The following is a 16,086-nucleotide window of genomic DNA, read 5'->3' as shown; positions in this document are numbered from 1 at the left end:
TGTGTGTATCATCTTGTGTGTTTTATATGGAGAATGAGGCTGTTTTGGCCAAATCTGATACCTGTGACTTACTGTAGAAACTCTACTTAAGCTGCAGTTGAAGTGGCAGTTTTACAACCTTGCTTTAATTCTTTCCTGAACAAGGAAAAATCAGCACTTTTTAAATAAAGCACCTTATGCATGCCATCAAATGGACTAGACTCAATTACTTCTTGAGTTGTTTACCAGGTTCTTGCGTTCCACCTTTCAGCTTTTGTATTGTAAATAAGTGAATCCATTAGTCCCTAAAAGCATAAGGAATGGTGTTAGCAATTGGTGCTACAAGCCTCTGTTATATCATAAAGCAAAAGCTGCACAGGGGAAGCGTGCTGCTGTGTAAGAACAAAAATATACGCAGGAAGGATGGCTTTCTAAGCAAAGTAATGAGTATATATTAAGACAAATGTAGGGGAAATTGTTTTGAATACACAGCAATATTGTCAGTGGCTTTTTTGGTCACAGGAGAAAAACTGCAGTGGAAGTGCTTGAGATTCAGTCACCAAATATCTCCTAAAGGCATGTGCAGAAAGGAGTATGAAAATGCAGGAACACTGAAGTAGTGAGGAATGATGTTGTTAATGGTTATAAGCAGCAGAAATAGCACAAGAAGAAACTGTAACTGGTACAGTGGCTGGTCAATAGGATCATGTGTTGATTGCAGCCAAAATAAGACTATAGAGGCAGTCTGTGAACTGACTTAGGAATGGAGTCTGCTCACATTGAAAGGACAACTGGTATGTGGGTCCAGGATTTTCAGTCTCTTTTGTGATGCTGGAGTTATTGTTTGGCAAACCCCAGGTAGTGTCATTGCTGGAGGCTTCTGTTTCTGGTAATGCTGTGGGATTTAATGAGGGAACTTAGGCTGTGATCAAAAGAATGCTGGTTTTGAATGCAAAATGAAAATGACAAATTGTAAAAAAGACAGGTGCTGCTTGCTTGTTTTACCAAAGCAGATTGAAGCAAAGCATAGTGTTTCAGATGGCCTTGTTAGTAACCTTGTTGTACTCTCAGAGGAATTGTACTGATTGTGAACTGTGAGTTGGATTTACAGGCAATGTTGTGTACAGGAAGCTCCCAGATGCTCATTCAGAGTGAATGACTCTGTGAAATAACTGGGCTTGGAAAAGAGGGAAAACATCTTCAGTAGGAGGAGACTGTAAGGTATATCCCGCTGAGATGGTACTAGATGTGAGGCAGCAGTGCTAAAATCTGGAGCCGGATCTTCCATATGGTTGGAATTCGAGCCAAGATTTCCCTGTCTTAGTAGACTTGCTAATTTAAAACAGCATCTTGTGTTCTAAGTGGGTCACAGCTCGAGCAAGAGGAGAAATGAATGGAGCAAGGATCTTTATGGGGAAGTCTCAAAGAACAATAGAATAGAACCAGGTAAATTGTGAGAACTGTACAGGTTACCTGCTGTTCCTCAACAATCCTGTCGACAGATGGGCTACTTGAATAAAAACAGTTCTCAGTACAGTGCCTAAAGACTTTTACCTTTGTTCTGCTGCTGCCTTTTCTGTGGAGGAAGAAGTCTCTCCCAAAGTAGGTGACTGAGGATACCTTTCATGTGTGCTGCTGCTCTAAAGGATGGGCAGCTGGAAGTTGCTGCCTGGCAAGGTAACTGAATGCTGTTTAGAACTTGGCTAGATGCAGTAAAGCTTAGTCTGTTTACTTCTCTTTAAAAAATAAAACAGTTGTTCACAATACGTATTTTGAAAGTCTCTTAGATTCCTCAAAATGTAACATGATGTTATGTCAAAGTAACATGCAATTATTTGAGATGGGGCTAAAATGAATTCTTCTAATTTTCTCTGTAAATAGGCATGTTTTTATCTAATTACTCTGTTCAGTGATATTGATAAAGATCCTTTGAATGGGATCTTTGATTTTTATCTTTATTCTGGTCTGAATTGCGCTAATGTGCCTTTCAAGTGAATTTCTAGAAGAAGGAAGTCTTTTTAAGAATACAAACAGTTCTTTTACTTCAAGAGACTGTAAGCAAGTTCTTGCTGATTTTGCTAAAAGAAGTGTTTTGAATTGAACTTCTGGAATGTCAGGGGAGCCTGCAGTGAGAGCATCATCAGTCAGAACAGGCTTCCAGCCAACTGGTAGGTGCTTGTAACCGACTGGAAGGACCAGTGATGTATAGAGATCATAAATATAACAAATATTTCAGTTGCTCAGGAGGAATTTCCTGTTACATGTGGTTTCCTACTACTGTGATCTGGCTAGTCTGTTGATGTTGTTTCAAGTGCTGGAACATCTTTGATATCCCTTTGAATGCATTGTGTTGATGTCCAATATCTCTTTGGGTCTGTTCATGGTCTGAACTGTTGCTACCTGTAGGTGATGTAACTTAATTGCTTCTGGGATGTGCCTCTGAATAGCTTTGCTGATCGTAAAAAGTCTACTTTGAACACTGTAAAGATAAGCCATCTGTTCAGTACTTTTTTTCTGTATTTGCGACTGCTAACATGCTTCTCAGTTTTCTTTGTTTTCTAAGATGTGCACATCTCCAAGGCTACATGCCTTTAAATTTTATTTGGATATAATTATTTTATCTTGTGCTCCCATTCCCCAGAAGACATGCTGAAAAGTAGCACAGGTTATATTATTTTTTTTTCTAAAGCTCAACAATATGAGTCTGAATATGTCAAGAAATAAAAGGCTAGGACTCTAGGACTGCTTCTCCTTAATGGACATGCATAGTCCATAACAAGTGCTTTATAGTTCATGCTCAGCTTTAATAAAGGGCTCTTTGTGGTAGCTGGAACACATGATTTGATACAGAGAGCATCCAATGCAGTTGCTTTTGCAATCTAGTTATATTTGCTTTTTCTTGCCCAGCAAGAAATCTTAACACAGCAGAATCTTTCAGATGTGTTATCTGCATCTCACTGTTATCTGTATGTTTTGTGTAACGGTAAAGGTTGATTGCTTGACTAGTTTGAAAATAAATATCAAATAGGATTCTGTATGGATTTTCATGTGCGTCAGACTATGGACAACTAGTCCTTCAGCAGCTCAATTGGTCAAAATTACTGTTGACTGCTTTTTCAGCAGTTAAGGAGGTGGAAGGCAGTAGTGAGAATAAGCTGTGATCACTTTGGAGCCATAGTGCACAATATGCTTCTAAGTTGGATTTGTTTGAGTCCAAGATACAAAATACTGTAGGGAAGAATTCCACCATCCAGGTGTCTCTGTGCAGGACATGATTAGATTTGAAAGGAGGCACAAGAAATTTCAGCTTATGTGAATTAGTGGAATGACTGACAGTAGTGCCTATTTTGCTGAAATGCATTGCTTTCCTTCACTGAAACCCAGTATGTTTGGTTTTTCTTCTTACTTACAAATTTATGATGTACATATTTATCATGTGTATATGTGTGTTTTTACATTTACACAGCTTCATCGCTATTTTTACATCATCCTATATTTTATAAAATTAAGTTGTGTATTTTAAGTTTAGTGGGTTGAATTCATTCTGTATGACATATTCCTGGGTGTACTGTGTGACAGTGCTCTTGTGATAAGCCTTTACATAAAATTGCTTTATGTACTGGATATTTTAGGAGCTGGTGTTGTAAACTCAGGCACTGGATGTCTAACAGTATCAGACTGTTCTATTTCTTGATTGTGATCATTGTCCGTCTTTTGCGTAGAGTTAGTAGAAGAAGATATAAGGTATTAACTTCAAACCTGAGACTTATTTGCATATATTGAATGTTTGGCAGTCAAAACAAAACCTTTTTTCCTTTATGTTCAACTCCTCGACTCTTTACCATGCTAGGAAGAAAATGTTAACTTTTTTTTCGTCCATCTAATGGATGAGTTATCACACCACAGCTGAACACTGAAGCAGGAAATAGAATGGCAGTGGCATTGTTCCAGGACTCCATCCGAATGAACCAGGTCCAATTTTAGCTGAGAAAAGGGAAGCTGTTGAGCTATATACCCAGCATACCCAGGATACCGGCCCTTATTTGTAACAGTTGCAATTGGAACTGAAAGGTTACTCTTAAATCCACAAGGATTGTACTAAATACTACTAATTCCACATAGAAATGACTGTAAATCGTACACAACATAATCTGTGTGGGTATATAAATCAGCTGGGGGAGTTGCTGCTCTGATGAAGTCATTTTCTGTGTGGTTTTCCTTAAATCAGTGGGAATTTTCGTTTACAGAGAAGAGGTCTGCATCTGAATGAGCATCAGCGTTCTAGAATAACTGGCTTATTTCTGTACAGGAGGGAGGAGAGAAATGTTGACTGAGACTGAAGCGATCCTGCAGCTTGTGTTTGCAAAGATTTGCTGATGTGTTGTTGTCCATTTTGTGTATGTTCTGGTGCCAACTTCACACTGAGCAATCTTACTATGCCAGAAAGGCATTTTTATTTTTCTCGACACGTGAACTGAATCTGCTTAGAGACAAAGTCAAAAGTACCAAGTTGTACGCAATTGGCACCTAAGTAGATACTTTCTGCTTTGGCAAGCCTGTGGTTGGTCTGCAGTTGTCAATAAACAATGCTGGTAGAACTGCTGTATTGCTGGGATTGTCTTCTGCCTTTATGAAATTCAGATAGCACTAAAGGGCTAGAACTTTGTGTGGCAGACCTGGACTATAAGCCCTTTCACAGTAGGGATTCTGCCCATACCTCATGTCTAGTGCGAGGCATTGTGGTTCTGTTTTGAAAGTACCTGCTGACCACAGAAATACCATGTGGCCTGCTCCTGGGAATGTCAATCTTAGGCAGCAGGTAGTTGGAAATAGTCTACCCTCTTGTACTTGATAATACATCACTCCAATGTCAGTATCTCATCCAAAACTTTCCTCTTTGTGTAAACAAACCTGAAGTCCCATGGTGCTTGTTTTGAGCCCACCCCATGCTTACAGCAATCTACAACCTCTCCTGGCCTGTCACTTTCTGCTCCTCACAATCTTTTCTGCATACTGCATCTGTCTGAGATGCCAGGTGGGCTTCTATCTAGCATCATATCTCACCTCTCCAGCAGAATGAAAACTTCCACTTCTGAGCTCGTGCCAGGTATAAATGAATTATTAAGGAAGGGAGAGGAGATGAGATGCAACTTCCTTGAAACACTGCTCTTGCGTGGAGTGTGGCTTTGTGGTTTGGCAAACTGGAGGTGCATGGAGAAAACTAGTAGTGTACGGGAGGTGTGGCTATACCTATATGTATATATCCAGTTGATTGAAAGGTGCTTTTCAGTGATAGTTTTTACTTCTATAGTTATCAGTGTTTTATCACAGTTAATATAAGAAATTAGAAAGTGCTTGTTTGTATGTGTGACGCAAGTCCGTGCTCAAGTTACTTCAGCATTGACTTCCTACAATGCTTTGAATTGCCTAATAAAAGAATAGTTGAAATCTAGATAATGGGTAAATGATTACTTTTACTATTATATACCTATTTCTTAGGCACAAGTTCTGACCAGAAAAGTAGAACTGAAAGAAATATATGTGGCCAGTGTGCACAAAATGTCTATCTTGGCATAGTTCAAGGAGCTAGCTCAGTCTAGACTATCTCCTGCTTTGAAATCTCGTTAGCTGAAAGCTTGATAGCAATCCTGCTCTTAGTTGTGTTCTATCACACTGAATTGTCAGTCATTTGGAAATTACAGAATTCAGGAGAAGCATATCTTTGAATTCAGCTTTTTGTTGGAAGGATTAAATAATCATTAAAATAAAGCCACGTTTTGGATGTGCTGGAGGCTGAGTTTGTTTCATCTCGAATGTGTAATATTAAAACAAACTTCTTGGTTTTGTTTTTCAGAAATAAAGGAACAAAATGCTGGATCTGGGTCTGAAGACTTATAAAGGATTATGGGATTATACACTGAAGAGCCAGCAGGCGGAATGCCTGAGTGACTGAAGAAAATGGGTGCTAATGCATCTAACTACCCTCACTCATGTTCCCCAAGGGTAGGGGGAAATTCACAGGCACAACAGACATTCATAGGTAACTTCTCAGTTATCTTGTTGCTTATCTAAATGGATTGCTGGGCTGTATATGTACTGTATTTGAATTTCTTGCAGTGATACTATGCTGTTCTTATTTTCTAGGTCATCAGCTTGTATCTGCTGAAGCTCATTAGTGCATGAAATTTGGTACTGTCCAATATCTGTTTGACCTACGTAGGCAATAAGTTGATCTGCCCGTTGCTAGTAAACAGGTGTCAGATTATTTATAAATAAGTGCTTATAGATAATTCAGTCATAGAGGGAAGACTAACAAGTTCAGAGAGCAATTGCTGTCTGTAATCGTTTCCTGTGATTTTGCATTCTTACTCAGATGTTCTATACAATGTTCTCTAAGCACAGAGTGGTCCTGATCCTCAGTACTCACTGTAGTATTGGTAATGTTTGTGGGGAGAGAGGAGATGCCTTGTTACCAGAAAGGTTCCTCTAGTAATAAACCTGCTAAAATAACTGGCAATCTTGAAGACAGCTTTTTCTCCCCTTCTCCTGTTTGTGGAAGTTGGGGTGAGCAGAGGAGTGTTGCTTATTTTCCTGGCTGCCTTATTTACAAGGAAGGGTGTTCTGCTTAACTGGAATGTTCTCAAAGTGTGCACTTAAGAAATTGGTTACTAATTCCAGTCATAACTGGGGCAGGTACCGGCTTTATATGCTGTTTGGTCTAGCACAAAAAGACTTCAGAGTAGATCTAAGTATTGTCATGATATAAATAATAAATAGTTATATAGTGCCTTCTTTTAGATTCATCACATCAGAAGACATAATCTTTTTTTTAAAAAAAGAAAACAAAAACCCATCCTGACAGCCTGAAGAATGATCTGTAAATAACATAAATACTTTATAAACCCTTTTCTCCTTTATGCCTTGCCTTGCAACAGTGAATCAGTTCTTAATAATATGCAGTGACTCTTCTTAATCGCTACTTGAAGGAACAGTGACATCCTTAGCAGAGAGAAATTTACTTTGTAGTTTTCGTTTTGTTTTATCATCTCTGCCTTTGTGTCACTACTAACTTTTAGAGATTTGAGTAGAGGACAGAACACAAACTATTTTATTTCATATGAAAACTTCTGCTCTGGGCAAAAAACTGCCGATGTGTACTGGTGCTGTGTCAAGGAAGGACTTAAGGCTTTATGTATCTTTGGTGTATCGTAACTGAGAGTAGTAAAATATTTGTCCCAGTTTGTACATACATTATATCTAAAATCACAGCCAAGTCTATAGTCGAAGTTTTGATCTGCCTTTATATTGAAGATCTGCAGGTCTAAGCAGCTCTTAAGAGGGGAAAGTTCCAAAGGCTTTGTTAAATTTCATAGCAAATTTGTCCGTTTGTACATGGGAGCTTTGGTAATGCTTCTCAGTATTAAACCCCAGGTAGAAACCTATTATTTAGTATTTTACAAATGAATTTCTCAGTAAGTAACAGATCTATAGGACTTAAGCCTTTTTTTTTTAATAAAGGTTTAAGTGCATGTCATTGTTTCCTCTTAAGCAGTAACAAATGAGGGTTCTGATTTATTGAAATAATAAAACAAAAATTCTTCATGGAAATCTTCTGATGTTACGGTGGCATTTCTGCACATGTACTAGCAGAGTAACTGCTCTTTGTGTAACATTGGCAAGTATTCCATTGCCCTGCTTTGTGGTCATTGGCTTTTTCTTGAATCTTGTTTGAATAGCTGGTTTGCTGTAGCTCTCAATAGAAAATATTTTTGTCCTGAAATTCATGGCTGAGATTTTAATCACTTGTGAGAATAACCATGCTTTTTCTCTACATGAACTTTTTCAAATTCTTCTCTATGTAGAAAGCACTAGATCTGCTTACTGCCCAAAAGCAGAACTGGAAATACAAGAATTGGTTTTGTAAGAGCTCCATAAAGTGCATTAATTAGTTGCCTTAGAATCACAGATTCATATACTCAACAAGTTTGGAAAAGGCCTCCAAGATCATCCAGTTCAACCATTCACTTATCACCCACTAAGCCATGTCCTTCAGCACAGCATTTAAATGTTTATTGAACACATCCAGGGATGGTGACACCACCACCTCCCTGGGCAGCGTATTCCAGCATCTGACTACTCTCTCGGAGAAGTATTTCCTAACATCCAACTGAATCTCCCCTGGCACAACTTTAAGCCATAATTATTTCTGGGAACTCTACTTAGACCTGTGGGTTTGTTTTAGTTATGCTGCTTCACCATTAAAGTTGTACCATGCTGCAATATAAATGTAGGATGAACACTGAAAGCATGGAACTGATCTGACAGAACATGGTATTTTGACTTCCTAAGTTCATCAAATGACTGCTAAATTTGGTTGCTGACTATTAAGAGGAGATGAATCAAAAATAATGAAGTGTTCATAATGAAAAAGTATTTTAGTTTTAGCAAAAGCTTACTAGTTAATCTCTTGCTGTTTGTCTACAGCTTTCGGATTTCACACCATTTTCTAGGGCAGTACATCTGTTCAAGATGTTAAAAACTAATTATAGAGCTGTATTTAAAAATAAATGTGTTGGCATGTGAAGGATTAGGCAAATCCTGTTATTCATTGTCAAATGCCCAGTAAGTTTCTTTGCGAGTCATCTGTTTCTTATAAGTATTATCTGTTCAATACTAAGCATTTAATATATTGCTACCTTCTATTATAGTAGTGGGGAGTAAATTTTTACTTCCTAATTCAAATCCTGCCTTCTGAAGGAATACAGGTAGGCCAAGAAGATTCACAGCTTTCTTTGAGTGATACTGAATCACCAGCTATTGAAGTACTGGAAGGACTGTGCTGATGCATCTCTTCTTTGGCTTCTGTCAGAAAGCAGCTGTGCGACAGCTGTATTAGCAGAGGTGCTTTTTCTAATTGTAGGGGTTAGTAGTGCTGTTTGCAGTAATTCTGAAGTGAAATCCTGAGTGTATCCTGGAGTATGCGAAAGTTTGGTACTGTAGCATCTTGTGGTGATTCAAGTATAAGTAATACTTGATGACAGCCTTCATGGAGGAGAAATTGAGACTTCTGGTGTCCTAGTTCTTGTTCAGAACGTAAGGGAATATTGTATGTGCTCAGATTCACCGTTGAAATCTAAAATACTTCATAATGAGACATTTCTCAGAACGGGATCATTACAGAATGTTCAAAGTATAGTTACATTTCTATTATGAAATGTAATCCATATTTATTTATTTTTTTTCAGTGGAGCAGAAATTCTAGGCTCATCTCAACAGGAAACTGATTCTCCTCATTTCTATTGTAATATTTAGTATATCATTTGGGGGGAGTTTTTATGGTGGATTTTGCAGTATGATCTTCATCAAAGTAGTACCAAGTTACGGGTATAGTCATTTCAATTGATTTGAATGTCTTGAAATGTCAGTATTTAATGACATTTTGTTTAATTGAGCAAAACTTAATGTAGCATGACTAAAATGGTCTTTCCTCAGAGGCACAAAAGCTTCTTTCCCAAACTTTCACTAATAAATGAATTGTAAATCTATTGCATTGGGATGATCTTGGGGAGTTTTTCTTAAATTGGTTTAAAAGCCAGTGTAGCTTACTTGAAGTTGTTGAGGCTTAAGTAAAAAGACGATCTACAGAAATCTTAAATTGCTAGATTTTCCATGTTCTCAAATACAACTTTGAATTGCTCCTGTTTTATTCTGACTTCGTGAAATCATCTGAAATAATGTGGTAACTAAGAGCATCGTATATACTTTAACAGACTGACCCGTATTATCACTGAAGGTAGCATCATATCGGGGTCTGACTGAAACAAATGGATCGGAGAGAAGTGGCTGGAAGATTCAGAAAACCACACAAACTGTGTGGTGCTTGGATGTTCTTTAATCTTAAAAACTTGAAAAAGTGAACAAATTGTTCACGTTTATTAGAAGAAAGCAAAACAAAAACTATTGACTGTTCCCAACAGAACATTTGACAAATATATTTCCAATCAGAAGCAATTACGGTGTTGTTTATACCATTTGCAAATTCTTGTTTTCTTACATTGTCTGGAATTTGGTTTGTTCTTTTTTTATCCCTGTAAAGTCTGAGTCTTCCACCATCTGGTTCAAGAGAAAATTCTGGAAATTAAAGGAGCAAATGGCCCTTTAATGAGTCACGCTTCTGTTTAAACTGCAGATTTTTAACTACTTTAAAAATTCACTTTTAGTAACATGCTGTTGTATGTGCTGCCAGCATTGAAGCATCAGCAAAGGTTCTTCTAGTAGAACAGATCAGATGTGTGATGCAGATAATATTGGGGGGAATCTATTTTTCTTTACATGTTTGGTTCACAACATAATTTACTCATAAATGAGCACTGAGGAAGAATTTAAGAGCTTTTTTTTAATCACGTAATGCTTCATTCAAAGCAAATCTTTGATAAAGTTTAAGTGTTCCATATTGTCTTAAATGGAGCTCAAATGCAAACTGGCACAAACTGACAACTGTTCTGTAAAAGGAGCCCATTTTATGTTTTAACTTTCAGCATTACTTGATGATACACAGGATTTCTATTTATTTGTTAAAATTTGGGCTTTACAAACTTTGTAATATTATGAGCACAGTTCTTTCTTCCTACTTTGAGAAGTGTGTGTGTGCCACATAACTGTATTAGTTGGCTTTTCTAATTGAGAAAATCATAACAGAAGTTTTAATAATAGCTTGCTTGGTAACTTCAATAATAAACATCAACTTTTTGATCATAAAAATAAACTCAGGCTTTAAAATAAAATTGTTCGAACCATCTGATGTGAGGAGAAGGAAAAAACTGCATAACTTTCAGAGACCCTGATGAACTGTTTGGGTACGACAGACCTTTCTTTTAAATTCAAAGATTAAATGTGTTTTATTTTCCTCTTTTTCTTTCAGGAACATCATCCTATTCTCATCAAGGTTATGGCTGTGAATCAAAGCTCTATAGCCTTGACCATAGCCATGAGAAACCTCAAGACAAGAAAAAGAAAACCTCTGGCCTTGCCACCCTCAAAAAGAAATTCATTAAGCGTCGAAAATCCAGCCGATCTGCTGATCATGCCAAGCAGATGAGAGAGCTCCTCTCAGGCTGGGATGTCAGAGATGTTAATGCGTTAGTAGAAGAATATGAAGGGACATCTGCCTTAAAGGAACTGTACCTACAAGCTAATTTGGCAAGACCTGAAGCCAGGACGCTACAGAAAGACATGGCTGAACTTTATCAGTACAAATATTGTACCGACGTGGACTTAATATTTCAAGAAACTTGTTTTCCTGTGCATCGTGCGATATTAGCAGCAAGATGTCCGTTTTTCAAGACGCTCCTTTCTTCCTCGCCAGAATATGGGGCAGAAATAATAATGGACATTAACACAGCTGGCATAGATATGCCCATGTTTTCAGCTTTGTTACACTACCTTTATACAGGAGAGTTTGGCATGGAGGATTCAAGATTCCAGAACGTCGATATTCTTGTGCAGCTTAGTGAAGAGTTTGGAACGCCTAATTCATTAGATGTTGACATGCGTGCGCTGTTTGATTACATGTGCTATTACGATGTGGTTCTTAGCTTTTCCTCCAACTCTGACTTAGTTGAAACTTTTGGTGGAAGTCAGAACTGCCTGGAAGAAGAGCTCAGAGCTCACAAAGCTATTATTTCATCACGATCGCCGTTTTTTCGTCACTTGCTGCAGAGGAGGATACGGACTGGTGAAGAAATCACAGACCGAACTCTACGAACTCCAACTAGAATTATATTGGATGAATCTATCATACCAAAAAAATACGCTAAGGTCATCTTGAACTGTATGTATACAGATGTGGTGGACCTCTCAGTTTTGCACTCAAGCCCTTCAGTGGGCAGCTTAAGTGAAGTTCAGGCTCTTGTTGCAGGAAAACTAAACATGACTAGGGCTGAAGAAGCTATGGAGCTTTACCACATAGCACTGTTTTTGGAGTTTAACATGCTTGCACAAGGTAGGTAGTACTATCCTTTCTATAGAATAACTGATGCTATTAAGAGCAATTTTTATCTTACAGTTCACAGAATCGTACACTGGTCTGGATTGGAAGGGACCTTAATAATCATCTAGTTCCAGCTCACTTGCTAAGGGCAAAGATGCTGTAGTCTTCTTTAATTAACATTTAAATAAGGAAGTATAAATAGAAGCCAACTGTGGGATCCAGGGGTGTTTCTGACCTGAGTGCAAATGCACCTCTATTAACGTGTTGCTTCCATGCTGGAATTCTACACGTTTGATAGCTTTATTGTAGAATGTGGAGAAGGGAGGGGTGCTGTTGCTGCAGGGTGGGAAAAGCTGGATTTCTTTTGAGCATCTCAATTAGCAGAATTAGTGATGCCTGTTCTTGTTGAATGGTTCAAACGCTCTTCCTCCAGTAGCTTACCCTGCCACCTGATCAGCAGTAGCTGTCATCTGTGGTGTTTGTCTTCACAAAGAATTAAGAAGGCTTGAACACAGTGTGTAAAATGCTGACGTCTTAATCTGCAGTTATTCAGTCTTTCACAGTGTGTGTATTCCTTTCTGAAGATAAGACCCTTTACTGTATTTGTGGTTTAAAAAAAATACAGAATCATCAGTTTTCTTTTTGAAAGCAATTAGTTTAAGTCTTGCATTCTAACTAATTTGCCTTGTAAGTATGCATAATGAGTCTCACTGCCAATGGCTGGCAACATAGTTGAAGAAAAGAAAATCTTCCCATCTGTAAGTTGGAAATAATACATCTGTATTTTTCAGGGACAGAAGAAATGCAGTGTGAGGACTTTTAACTATATTGAATGTCATTATTGAAGTATGATATTTATTTCAAATATATACAGCAAGTCTTGACATTTCTGATCTTTATCAGCTGTTATTTACAGTTCCTTTTCTGAGGCTAAATGAGATGTGAGGCAGAGGATACAAGAGATCCTTGTTAAGGAAAGGAATTTTTTAGCATTGATACCAAGTGATCTTGCGTATTGGCAAGCTGTAAATTTAAATTATTACTAATGTAAATTTTGTCAAAGGAGATACACCAAGCCTGCAGTCTTGCTGATTGAAGGTGATGTTGTAAGATTTAACTACTACTACTGCAGCTCTTGATAAGTTGATTTCTGCATGTAAGGGCTGATTGAGTCATAGAGGCTGCAAAGCACTGGCTGGTGAGCTGTTGCATCCTGTGGTGGCAGGAGCTTTGCTCTTTCACCTGTTGGTATTCAGACAACTTAACAGATATAATATATGTAATGGGATGCTGCAGTTGCTTCTGACTTCCCTTGGTGGTAGGGAATGATAGTTTTACGTCTGAGGTGAGAAACTGAGAATGGAATTCACTGAGATAACAGTGGGATTTGCTTGAGCTAGTTTAAGGAAATAACTTCTTACAGTAGATGTGTAAATCTGTAACTTTTAGCTGTTGAATACTGCAAACTATCAAACAGGCTTCAGTAAAAGAAAAAGCTTAAGGAGGAGATAAACAGAAAACAGCAGGTATTAACACTGCGGAAATGGATGAGACTCTGTTACTTCAGCCTATCAATGGGTTTTCCTAAGAGCTTTATCAAACTGAATTATAGAAGATGTGGGAAGCTAATCAGTAACTGTTGTGTATTCCCTACAGGCTGGTGTTAGGAAACTAATTTTCATATGATGCTGCAACTTGAAATAATCCTACTGAAATAAAACTGTCAGGAAACAGAGGAGATTTGTTCTGAGGTATCCTGCCACAGGAATGAGAATGAGGAGTTTTTAAACTCAATCTTTGTTGTTGTTTGCCTAGAAACTTAGTATTTAAGTCAAGTGCAGAAGTGTTAAACGGTTTTACTCTAGTGGAAATAATGTTAGATCCATTCCTATACAATATATGAGTTCATACTACTTGAGAGGAGGGTAATTCATAGATCAACTGAAAGCAAGAAAGAAAAGTGAGTTGAAATGGAATGTGTTATAAATGTACGGTTTCTCAGTATCTGATTATTTTGGTGCATGCACTTATGCAAGTGCTAAAAGGATTATTGTGCTGACAGAATGCTGATGAGAGAATTAAACTGAATGAAACCTACACTGAGACTCTGAGTAGTTACGCAGTGTTTCGTAAGTGAACAGTGTGTAATTCTCTCCCTCAGACTGGAAATCTAAAGTGGAGCAACTGAGAAATTGGAAAGTGTTCTGAACAAGCAGCTTAACTTCTCTCAAAACATCAGTGTGTCTTAAGTCAGTACTCTTCATTAAAGCATGATAGGTCGCTGCTGCTTTAAAATACATTGTATGAGTCAGTGCTTACAAGGTGTTCACTTTTTCTAGCTGAAAGGCTTTTCCTCACCCTAAGGGATGCTGGTGCAGCTGCATTAGCACCCACCGGTAGTTGGATCTTGGTAAGTGTATGACAGTAGGGAGTGGGAGACTTGTCCATTGGGGAAGAAGTGCAGTAAAAGTGGGGAAGGATCAAAACTTACTATATTACACAACAGTAGGAAATTTGGGCCATTTTCCCTGCCCATCCACCCCTGCAGTCACTGCAGTTCCATTTGTTAACTTGAACTAATTAGAATGTTACAGGTGAGTGCTGTGTTAGCTAGGTGCAAGAAAAGGCAGAGAACAGTTTGTAGGAAATCTGTATATGTTAGTGAAGTCGATTTCCGGTAGTTTCGTACTTCATTTGCTGTGATCATTGATATTGAAAAGTAAAGAACTGCTATTATAGTCTTGTAATAAAAATTTAAAGGAAGCTTATTTGATCGGGAAAAACTGAATGCCTGCACTTGGCTAGCAAGTCACTGATAGCAATTTTAAGCGGTCCCTCCTTTCTTATTTCAGTATATATTCTAGCATCTTGTTCTCCTTTAATGGTTGTAATACTTAATGTGAGCTAGATGAATCTTCAGTAGTGTCCCTTTTATTCCCAGGTTTGATAGCTAGCATACTTGGTGCTAGAAGCTGTAACTCAGATGTATGACTTCTAGAAGAGGCGAAATTGTTGTAGTTAGTGAGCAGGCAGTTCTCATGAAATCTTATCTTGGTTCTCTGGTAGTGCTTTTCTACTCTATGCTTCAGGCATCCAGTTTGACCCAAGGTCTGTCACCAGTCTGATTGGTTGGCTTTTGCAGTAGCTAATTTAATAAAAAGTCTTTAGTTTCTTTAGATTTCTACATGCTCTCTAGCTCAAATTTTTGATTTGGCTCACTCAAGCCAGCCAATTCCAAATGTGCTAAAGCTTGTCTCCCTGGTTTCCTGGAAAATATTTAGGTCTCAATATACGCAAGTCTGGATGCTCTTTACAGCTCACTTTACTCACTTTGACCCAGTTTTGGCTGAAAGCTTGTAGTTGAGTATTAGGTGTAGTTGATGTATTTTAAACTTCTGATCAACTATTTTTTTTAAGTGATTTTAGATTAATTTGTCTGCAGAGTAACTTTGTAAGTTATCTAAATGTCATTTTTCATCAGTTTTAGCATACGATTCAACTTTGACTCTACGTGAAATCTTCTTGCTCCTAACAGCAATAAAGCTGCATTTTAATAGTTTCCCTGTGATTAAGTCAGTGACAATTTGGTTATGTGCTAAGAATCTTCACTGTCCAAGCAAAGCAAGATTGTTTAAAATTTGCTTTGGCTTCAACTTGACGTAATGATGAGTTTAAACAAGTCATTTATCTTGCAGAAGAAAGTGGAAATGAACTGATGTGAATAGATGAACTAATCAGCAAGGATATTTCATTTATAGATCTGATCTTAGCAAAATCCATTTGTACCCAGTAACCCAGAAACTGTTACTAAAGGTTCTGTAGTGTTTAACTATAAAAAAGCAGAGCTCTTTACTGCTTTTGTGTGGAGGCTGTGAGCATTAAAGCCTTTTCCAGGATGCTCAATCACATCCCTCAGGAGAACGTTGCTGTTCTGCCTGTTTTATTTCTTCTTTTCTCTCTTCTTGCTACCTTGCTGCTCTCAGAGACTGTACTGGTGATTGTTCCAATGCACTGCCGCACAAGACCAAGTGTAAAATCACTTATCCCTTCCTCTTCAGTAGCGCCATATTAAAACTTGATCAGTTCCCTAATTCTGTTTGCTGTGCATTGTGAGAACA

General features: G+C 37.9%; 1 protein-coding gene across 2 annotated transcripts in view; it reads left to right on the top strand.

Moving 5' to 3' along the window:
* BTBD7 (BTB domain containing 7) overlaps positions 1–16,086 on the top strand; it is a 53,151-nt gene that overhangs the window by 10,203 nt on the left and 26,862 nt on the right. For both annotated transcript variants that reach the window (XM_015865242.3, XM_015865241.3), the window contains exons 2-3: positions 5,834–6,019; positions 10,901–11,980. In XM_015865242.3, the coding sequence (XP_015720728.1) occupies positions 5,938–6,019; positions 10,901–11,980 (1,162 nt within the window). In that variant the 5' untranslated portion in view covers positions 5,834–5,937. The remainder of the gene's footprint in view (positions 1–5,833; positions 6,020–10,900; positions 11,981–16,086) is intronic.

The sequence above is a fragment of the Coturnix japonica genome, chromosome 5 (assembly GCF_054131305.1).
Source record: "Coturnix japonica strain WE chromosome 5, WE-NBRP24, whole genome shotgun sequence".
NCBI lineage: Eukaryota > Metazoa > Chordata > Aves > Galliformes > Phasianidae > Coturnix > Coturnix japonica.
This window is presented reverse-complemented; position numbering and strand designations above follow the sequence as displayed.